We start from the raw sequence: 10000 nt of genomic DNA, 5'->3' as shown, positions 1-10000 counted from the left end.
CAGCGTGGTAAAAGTGACTGTGAACGATACCTGGCAGCGCTCCTGGCAGCTTCCAGAGAGAGAGAAGAGAGAGAGAGAGTCACTGTGTGTGTGAGAGAGTGAGAGAGAGAGTGTGTGTGTGTATGTGTGTGTCACATTCTGACTTCATCTCAGAGACATTTTGGGTTCGATGGTCCACAAAGAAAACGTCATGTCGATTTGGACCATTATTGTTATTTTTACTATTATAATATTATTAATATTATAACCATTATATTATTATTACCATTATATTATTATTACTATTATTATATTATTAATATTATAATAGTGTTACTATTATTATTACGATTATATTATTATTACTATTATATTAGTATTATTATATTATTATTACTATTATAATATTATTACTATTATAATATTATAATATAACAGACAGACAGACAATCAGACAGACAGACAGACAGTCAGGCAGACAGACAGTAAGACAGGCAGACAGTAAGACAGGCAGACAGACAGTCAGGCGTCTCACCTTCTCCCTGGTCGTTGGTCTCACTGACGAACACACAGTGGATCTCCTTGATGAAGTCCCCTGACAGCTTGATGTCCACGTCCTGCTGTCCCACCCTGAGACAGAGCCATGTGTTAGAGACCCGATCACCAATCAATACGGCCGATCAGCAATCAATAGGGCCGATCAGCAATCCATACGGCCGATCAGCAATCAATACGGCCGATCAGCAATCAATAGGGCCGATCAGCAATCAAAACGGCCAATCAGCAATCAATAGGGCCGATCGGCAATCAATTCGGCCGATCAGCAATCAATATGGCCGATCAGCAATCAATAGGGCCGATCAGCAATCAATAGGGCCGATCGGCCATCAATACGGCCGATCGGCAATCAATACGGCCGATCAGCAATCAATACGGCCGATCAACAATCAATACGGCCGATCGGCAATCAATTCGGCCGATCAGCAATCAATTCGGCCGATCAGCAATCAATATGGCCGATCAACAATCAATACGGCCGATCAGCAATCAATACGGCCGATCAACAATCAATACGGCCGATCAGCAATCAACAGGGCCGATCAGCAATCAAAACGGCCGATCAGCAATCAATAGGGCCGATCAGCACGCACCTGGTGAAGCCCTCCTTGATGTAGTACAGGAGGCACTCGGACATCAGGGGGTCCTCGTTCAGGTTGACCAGGTGAGGCGTCTGGGACACGTTGACAAAACTTTATTTAACATCCACCAAGTAACAGGAATCAATAATCTACGGATCAATATCCTGAGGAACTCACTCCTTTAGGGGAGAAGACGCCCAGCGTCCCCCCGTCCTCCTTGATGGACACGCCCATCTCCGCCAGCAGGGACTCCCTGGGGAGGAACAGCTGTTACGCCTGTGATGCTACGCCTGTGATGCTACGCCTGTGATGCTACGCTGTTACGATGTTACGATGTTGTGCTGTTATGATGTTACGTTGTTCCAATCTTACTCTGTTCCGACGTTATGCTGTTACTCTGTTACGATCTTACTCTGTTACGCCGTTACGACGTTACGTTGTTACGATCTTACTCTGTTACGACGTTACGCTGTTACGATCTTACTCTGTTACGCTGTTACGACGTTACGCTGTTACAACGTTACGCTGTTACGATCTTACTCTGTTACGCTGTTACGACGTTACGCTGTTACGACGTTACGTTGTTACGATCTTACTCTGTTACGACGTTACGCTGTTACGATCTTACTCTGTTACGACGTTACGTTGTTACGATCTTACTCTGTTACGACGTTACGCTGTTACGATCTTACTCTGTTACGCTGTTACAATGTTGTGCTGTTACGCTGTTATGACGTTACGAGGTTACGCTGTTACGATGTTACAACGTTACGCTGTTACTCTGTTACGATGTTACTGTTACGATGTTGTGCTGTTACGACGTTACGGTTACGATGCTACGCTGTTCCGATGTTACTCTGTTGCGATATTCCGCTGTTCCTATGTTCCTCTGTTACGCTGTTACAATGTTACGCTGTTACGATGTTCCGATATTACGACATTACGCTGTTACGACGTTACGCTGTTACGTTATGTTGTGACGACGTTACGCTGTTACAACGTTACGCTGTTCCGACGTTACTCTGTTCCGATGTTACTCTGTTGCGATATTCCGATGTTCTGATGTTACTCTGTTCCGATGTTATTCTGTTACTCTGTTACACTGTTACAATGTTATGCTGTTCCGATGTTATGCTGTTACGACGTTGCTACGTTACGCGGTTACGACGTTCCGCTGTTACAATGTTCCGCTGTTCCGATGTTACGACGTTCCGCTGTTACGACATTACGCTGTTACTCTGTTACGATGTTATGCTGTGACGATGTTCCGATGTTACGCTGTTCCGATGTTACGCTGTTCCGATGTTACGCTGTTCCAATGCTACACCTCTGCCGTACCTCTGCAGCCGGATGGACTCGGTCTTGCGTAGTTTATCCTCCCAGGTCTCGTTCAGCTCTGCGATGATTTTTTCTGTTTCCTGAGACACAAACAGACGTTAGAGCGCCGGCCAATCGGTGAGCTGCAGGGGACTCAGCTCCGTCCTACCAGCAGTCGCTCGGCCGCTTCCTCTTTGCTGATGGGTTCCGTGGCGACCGCCTCCTCTCCGTCCTCCATCAGGTGTCCGTCCCCGTTGGCCACCGGCTCGTCATCTGGAGAGGACAAAGGAAACCGACCAGTGAGAGGAGGGGACATCTGGAGAGAAGTATGACCAATCAACACACACCTTGAGGGGCGGAGCCATTCTGAGGAGCGACCCCATTGGCTGTGAGAGCCAGCTGCAGCCGGGAGGAGGAGGAGGCAGCTGGAGCCCCAGCGTGGCTGCTGCTGCCTTCAGGGACAAATGGAGAAACAGAAGCTGAACAAGCCGGAACCGCTACGAACAAACCGGTGACATGTGAGGACCGGCGTGGCCGGTGGCCGGTGAACGGTGGCCGGTAGCCGGTGGCCGGTGAACGGTACCGTGGTCCAGCAGCTCCTGCAGGCCCTGGGAGAACAGCAGGCTCCTCAGCCGCTCCACCTCCCCCTTCAGCTCCCGGATCAGTTTGGCGTTTGGATCTTCGTTGATGACGGCGTGGCAGCGGATCTGCTTTGCACGGTCAGCGTACCTGGAACCACATCGGACCTCAGGCTGGACGACAGGCCTCAGGTAAGACTAGAGGCCTCAGGTAAGACTAGAGGCCTCAGGTAAGACTACAGGCCTCAGGTAAGACTAGAGGCCTCAGGTAAGACTAGAGGCCTCAGGTAAGACTAGAGGCCTCAGGTAAGACTACAGGCCTCAGGTAAGACTAGAGGCCTCAGGTAAGACTAGAGGCCTCAGGTAAGACTAGAGGCCCCAGGTTAGACTACAGGCCTCAGGTAAGACCACAGGCCTCAGGTAAGACCAGAGGCCTCAGGTAAGACTACAGGCCTCAGGTAAGACCACAGGCCTCAGGTAAGACCAGAGGCCTCAGGTAAGACCAGAGGCCTCAGGTAAGACTAGAGGCCTCAGGTAAGACCACAGGCCTCAGGTAAGACCACAGGCCTCAGGTAAGACCAGAGGCCTCAGGTAAGACTAGAGGCCTCAGGTAAGACTACAGGCCTCAGGTAAGACTACAGGCCTCAGGTAAGACTAGAGGCCTCAGGTAAGACTACAGGCCTCAGGTAAGACTAGAGGCCTCAGGTAAGACTAGAGGCCTCAGGTTAGACTAGAGGCCTCAGGTTAGACTAGAGGCCTCAGGTAAGACTAGAGGCCTCAGGTTAGACTAGAGGCCTCAGGTAAGACTACAGGCCTCAGGTTAGACTAGAGGCCTCAGGTTAGACTAGAGGCCTCAGGTTAGACTAGAGGCCTCAGGTTAGACTAGAGGCCTCAGGTAAGACTACAGGCCTCAGGTAAGACTAGAGGCCTCAGGTAAGACTAGAGGCCTCAGGTTAGACTACAGGCCTCAGGTAAGACTAGAGGCCTCAGGTAAGACTAGAGGCCTCAGGTTAGACTACAGGCCTCAGGTAAGACTACAGGCCTCAGGTAAGACTATAGGCCTCAGGTAAGACTAGTGGCCTCAGGTAAGACTAGAGGCCTCAGGTTAGACTAGAGGCCTCAGGTTAGACTACAGGCCTCAGGTAAGACTAGAGGCCTCAGGTAAGACTAGAGGCCCCAGGTTAGACTACAGGCCTCAGGTAAGACTAGAGGCCCCAGGTTAGACTACAGGCCTCAGGTAAGACTACAGGCCTCAGGTAAGACTAGAGGCCTCAGGTAAGACTAGAGGCCTCAGGTAAGACTACAGGCCTCAGGTTAGACTAGAGGCCTCAGGTAAGACTACAGGCCTCAGGTTAGACTACAGGCCTCAGGTAAGACTAGAGGCCTCAGGTTAGACTAGAGGCCTCAGGTAAGACTAGAGGCCTCAGGTAAGACTAGAGGCCTCAGGTAAGACTAGAGGCCTCAGGTAAGACTAGAGGCCTCAGGTAAGACTAGAGGCCTCAGGTTAGACTAGAGGCCTCAGGTTAGACTAGAGGCCTCAGGTAAGACTAGAGGCCTCAGGTAAGACTACAGGCCTCAGGTTAGACTACAGGCCTCAGGTAAGACTAGAGGCCTCAGGTTAGACTAGAGGCCTCAGGTAAGACTAGAGGCCTCAGGTTAGACTACAGGCCTCAGGTAAGACTAGAGGCCTCAGGTTAGACTACAGGCCTCAGGTAAGACTAGAGGCCTCAGGTAAGACTATAGGCCTCAGGTAAGACTAGAGGCCTCAGGTAAGACTAGAGGCCCCAGGTTAGACTACAGGCCTCAGGTAAGACTAGAGGCCTCAGGTTAGACTAGAGGCCTCAGGTTAGACTACAGGCCTCAGGTAAGACTAGAGGCCTCAGGTAAGACTAGAGGCCCCAGGTTAGACTACAGGCCTCAGGTAAGACTAGAGGCCTCAGGTAAGACTAGAGGCCTCAGGTAAGACTACAGGCCTCAGGTAAGACTAGAGGCCTCAGGTAAGACTAGAGGCCTCAGGTAAGACTACAGGCCTCAGGTAAGACTAGAGGCCTCAGGTAAGACTAGAGGCCTCAGGTAAGACTACAGGCCTCAGGTAAGACTAGAGGCCTCAGGTAAGACTACAGGCCTCAGGTAAGACTACAGGCCTCAGGTAAGACTAGAGGCCTCAGGTTAGACTAGAGGCCTCAGGTTAGACTAGAGGCCTCAGGTAAGACTAGAGGCCTCAGGTAAGACTAGAGGCCTCAGGTAAGACTAGAGGCCTCAGGTAAGACTACAGGCCTCAGGTAAGACTAGAGGCCTCAGGTAAGACTAGAGGCCTCAGGTAAGACTAGAGGCCTCAGGTAAGACTAGAGGCCTCAGGTAAGACTAGAGGCCTCAGGTTAGACTACAGGCCTCAGGTAAGACTAGAGGCCTCAGGTTAGACTAGAGGCCTCAGGTTAGACTAGAGGCCTCAGGTAAGACTAGAGGCCTCAGGTAAGACTAGAGGCCTCAGGTTAGACTAGAGGCCTCAGGTAAGACTAGAGGCCTCAGGTTAGACTAGAGGCCTCAGGTAAGACTACAGGCCTCAGGTAAGACTACAGGCCTCAGGTAAGACTAGAGGCCTCAGGTAAGACTAGAGGCCTCAGGTTAGACTAGAGGCCTCAGGTAAGACTACAGGCCTCAGGTAAGACTAGAGGCCTCAGGTAAGACTAGAGGCCTCAGGTAAGACTAGAGGCCTCAGGTAAGACTACAGGCCTCAGGTTAGACTACAGGCCTCAGGTTAGACTAGAGGCCTCAGGTTAGACTAGAGGCCTCAGGTTAGACTAGAGGCCTCAGGTTAGACTAGAGGCCTCAGGTTAGACTAGAGGCCTCAGGTAAGACTAGAGGCCTCAGGTTAGACTACAGGCCTCAGGTAAGACTAGAGGCCTCAGGTAAGACTAGAGGCCTCAGGTAAGACTAGAGGCCTCAGGTAAGACTAGAGGCCTCAGGTAAGACTAGAGGCCTCAGGTAAGACTACAGGCCTCAGGTTAGACTAGAGGCCTCAGGTTAGACTAGAGGCCTCAGGTTAGACTAGAGGCCTCAGGTTAGACTAGAGGCCTCAGGTTAGACTAGAGGCCTCAGGTTAGACTAGAGGCCTCAGGTTAGACTAGAGGCCTCAGGTTAGACTAGAGGCCTCAGGTTAGACTAGAGGCCTCAGGTAAGACTAGAGGCCTCAGGTTAGACTACAGGCCTCAGGTAAGACTAGAGGCCTCAGGTAAGACTAGAGGCCTCAGGTAAGACTAGAGGCCTCAGGTAAGACTAGAGGCCTCAGGTAAGACTACAGGCCTCAGGTAAGACTACATGCCTCAGGTAAGACTAGAGGCCTCAGGTAAGACTAGAGGCCTCAGGTAAGACTAGAGGCCTCAGGTTAGACTAGAGGCCTCAGGCTGGCGTGACCTCTGACCTCAGGGTGCTCAGGGTTTCTTCGTAGTTGATGTCAGCCGGACTGAGAGCAGCGATCATGGCGGTCCGAGAGTTCCCCCCTGAAACCAGAACCACCAACCGTCACTACGGAGAAGGACTAGTCCTCCTCCTGCTAGCAGGACTACTAACTAGTACTAGGTACTAACTAGTACTATGTACTAACTAGTACTAGGTACTAACTAGTACTAGTACTAGGTACTAACTAGTACTATGTACTAGTACTAGGTACTAACTAGTACTAGGTACTAACTAGTACTATGTACTAACTAGTACTAGTACTAGGTACTAACTAGTACTAGGTACTAACTAGTACTAGTACTAGGTACTAACTAGTACTAGGTACTAACTAGTACTTACCCAGGTTCTCCTTCAGCAGCCAGGTGAGGACTGAGTCTCTGTAGGGGATGAAGTCACTCTTCCTCTTCTTGTTGCTCTGCTGTGGAGAGACGAGAGTACTGTGTGTACAAGTACCACAGTGAGTACTTCCTGTGTGTACAAGTACCACAGTGAGTACTTCCTGTGTGTACAAGTACCACAGTGAGTACTTCCTGTGTGTACAAGTACCACGGTGAGTACTTCCTGTGTGTACAAGTACCACAGTGAGTACTTCCTGTGTGTACAAGTACCACGGTGATGCTTCCTGTGTACAAGTACCACGGTGAGTACTTCCTGTGTGTACAAGTACCACGGTGAGTACTTCCTGTGTGTACAAGTACCACAGTGAGTACTTCCTGTGTGTACAAGTACCACAGTGAGTACTTCCTGTGTGTACAAGTACCACAGTGAGTACTTCCTGTGTGTACAAGTGCCACAGTGAGTACTTCCTGTGTGCAAGTGCCACAGTGAGTGCTTCCTGTGTGCAAGTGCCACAGTGAGTGCTTCCTGTGTGCAAGTACCACAGTGAGTACTCCTGTGTGTACAAGTGCCACAGTGAGTACTTCCTGTGTGCAAGTACCACGGTGAGTGCTTCCTGTGTGCAAGTGCCACAGTGAGTGCTTCCTGTGTGCAAGTGCCACAGTGAGTGCTTCCTGTGTGTACAAGTGCCACAGTGAGTACTTCCTGTGTGTACAAGTGCCACAGTGAGTACTTCCTGTGTGCAAGTGCCACAGTGAGTGCTTCCTGTGTGTACAAGCACCACAGTGAGTACTTCCTGTGTGCAAGTACCACGGTGAGTACTTCCTGTGTGTACAAGTACCACAGTGAGTACTTCCTGTGTGCAAGTACCACAGTGAGTACTTCCTGTGTGTACAAGTACCACGGTGAGTACTTCCTGTGTGTACAAGTACCACAGTGAGTACTTCCTGTGTGTACAAGTACCACAGTGAGTACTTCCTGTGTGTACAAGTACCACAGTGAGTACTTCCTGTGTGTACAAGTACCACAGTGAGTACTTCCTGTGTGTATAAGTACCACAGTGAGTACTTCCTGTGTGTATAAGTACCACAGTGAGTACTTCCTGTGTGTATAAGTACCACAGTGAGTACTTCCTGTGTGTATAAGTACCATGTCGGCCAGGGCAGAGATCACCTTCCCCAGCGTGGTCAGAGACTTGTTGATATTCGCTCCTTCCTGTTGACACAGGAAACGTAAACACACAAAGGGGGAGGAGCCAAGTGACCTCTAACCTCGTGACCTCTGACCTTGAGCCGCGTGCCCTTTGCCCCCGAGGAGTCCGCCCGCTCACTTCCTGCCAGGTCCACCAGACTGATCTTACTGACCTGGAGGGACACACACCTGTTAACACACACACACACACACACAAAGAGACACACACACACACACACAAAGAGACACACACACACAAAGAGACACACACACAAAGAGACACACACACACACACACACACAAAGAGACACACACACACACACACAAAGAGACACACACACACAAAGAGACACACACACACACACATGCTTGCTTCACTCTCTCTCTCTCTCCCCCCCCTCTCTCTCCTCCCTCCCCATCCTCTCTCTCCTCCCCCCCTCTCTCCTCCTCCCCCATCTCTCTCCCCCTCTCTCTCCCTCCTCCTCCTCCTCTCCTCCTCCCTCTCTCTCCCTCCCCTCCTCTCCCCTCCCTCTCCCCTCTCTCTCTCCCCTCCCTCCCTCTCCCCTCTCTCTCCCTCCCCTCTCTCTCCCTCCCCTCTCTATCTCCCCTCCCCCATCCTCTCTCTCCCTCCCCTCTCTCCTCCCTCCTCCTCCTCTCTCCTCCCTCCTCTCTCCTCCTCCCCATCTCTCCCCCCCTCTCTCCCCTCCCTCTCCTCCCCCTCTCTCCCTCTCTCTCCTCCCCCTCTCTCCTCCCCTCTCTCTCCCTCCTTCCTCCCCTCCTCTCTCCCCTCCTCTCTCCCCTCCTCTCTCACCTCCTTTCTCCCCTCCTCTCTCCCTCTCCTCCCCTCCCTCCTCTCTCCTCCCTCCCCTCCTCTCTCTCCCCTCCCCTCTCTCCCCTCCTCTCTCCTCCTCTCCCCTCTCTCTCCCTCCCCTCTCTCTCCCTCCCCTCTCTCTCCCCTCCCCTCTCCTCCCCTCCTCTCTCCCCCCTCTCTCTCCCCATCCTCTCTCTCCCCTCCCCTCTCTCTCCCTCCCCTCTCTCTCTCTCTCTCTCCCCATCCTCTCTCTCCCTCCCCTCCTCTCTCCCCTCTCCTCCTCCCCTCTATCTCCTCCTCCTCTCTCTCTTCCTCCTCCCCTCCTCTCTCCTCCCCTCTCTCTCTCCCTTCCTCTCTCTATCCCTCTCTCTCCCTTCCTCCCCCTCTCTCCCCCCCTCACCTTCTCCGTGTCCAGGCCCGTGAGCTGGTCGTGGCGCCGCTGCGTGAACACGATGGTGAAGACGGCGTGCGAGCGCGACGACATCTCGTTCATGTTGGTGGCGGCCACCGTCCTGAGGGGAGAGCAGCGTCAGTCACCGCACACAGAGACTACACTTCCCAGAATGCCTTGCTGACCGGGCCTTGTTGCCGGCGTCCATGAGGTCCCGGATGTCCCCGAGGCCGCTGACGGCCAGCTTGGACAGGTCCTCCACGTAGGGGCCCAGGATGGGGTGCTCCCTCACCCGCAGGGTGCCCTGGGACTTAGGGGTCAGGAGGTCACGCACCCGCTCACAGTAGATCTCCATGTAGGACACCTGAGGAGGAGAGGAGGAGGAGAGGAGCGGAGGAGGAGGAGAGGAGACATGACTTAGAGGTCAGGAGGTCACGCACCCGCTCACAGTAGATCTCCATGTAGGACACCTGAGGAGGAGAGGAGGAGAGGAGCGGAGGAGGAGGAGGAGGAGAGGAGACGAGGAGAGGAGGAGAGGAGACATGACTTAGGTCAGGAGGTCACGCATCCGCTCACAGTAGATCTCCATGTAGGACACCTGAGGAGGAGAGGAAGAGAGGAGGAGAGGAGGAGATGAGGAGGAGGAGAGGAGATGAGGAGATGAGGAGATGAGGAGAGGAGAGAAGGAGGAAAGGAGGAAAGGAGATGAGGAGGAGAGGAGAGAAGGAGGAGAGGAGGAGGAGAGGATAGAAGATGAGGAGGAGAGGAGATGAGGAGGAGAGGAGAGGAGAGAAGGAGG

At 52.3% G+C, this 10000-nt stretch overlaps 1 protein-coding gene across 5 annotated transcripts in view; it reads right to left on the bottom strand.

Moving 5' to 3' along the window:
- Positions 1 to 10000, bottom strand: part of kif1c (kinesin family member 1C) — a 26894-nt gene that overhangs the window by 7818 nt on the left and 9076 nt on the right. The window contains exons 1-14 of one of the 5 annotated variants that reach the window (XM_056443335.1): positions 9387 to 9634; positions 9211 to 9322; positions 8095 to 8172; positions 7958 to 8023; positions 6812 to 6887; positions 6435 to 6513; positions 3019 to 3164; positions 2783 to 2887; positions 2605 to 2708; positions 2457 to 2536; positions 1296 to 1371; positions 1131 to 1210; positions 515 to 599; positions 31 to 49 (exon numbers count right to left, since the gene is read on the bottom strand). In XM_056443335.1, the coding sequence (XP_056299310.1) occupies positions 31 to 49; positions 515 to 599; positions 1131 to 1210; positions 1296 to 1371; positions 2457 to 2536; positions 2605 to 2708; positions 2783 to 2887; positions 3019 to 3164; positions 6435 to 6513; positions 6812 to 6887; positions 7958 to 8023; positions 8095 to 8172; positions 9211 to 9322; positions 9387 to 9556 (1276 nt within the window). In that variant the 5' untranslated portion in view covers positions 9557 to 9634. Of the gene's footprint in view, positions 1 to 30; positions 50 to 514; positions 610 to 1130; positions 1211 to 1295; positions 1372 to 2456; positions 2537 to 2604; positions 2709 to 2782; positions 2888 to 3018; positions 3165 to 6434; positions 6514 to 6811; positions 6891 to 7957; positions 8024 to 8094; positions 8173 to 9210; positions 9323 to 9386; positions 9635 to 10000 lie in introns of those variants that run through there. The other 4 variants (XM_056443334.1, XM_056443336.1, XM_056443338.1 and 1 more) reach the window with 4 other exon arrangements.

Source organism: Pseudoliparis swirei, chromosome 21 (genome assembly GCF_029220125.1).
Source record: "Pseudoliparis swirei isolate HS2019 ecotype Mariana Trench chromosome 21, NWPU_hadal_v1, whole genome shotgun sequence".
Lineage (NCBI taxonomy): Eukaryota > Metazoa > Chordata > Actinopteri > Perciformes > Liparidae > Pseudoliparis > Pseudoliparis swirei.
The sequence above is the reverse complement of the archived record's forward strand: the minus strand, read 5'-3'. Positions and strand labels throughout refer to the sequence as shown.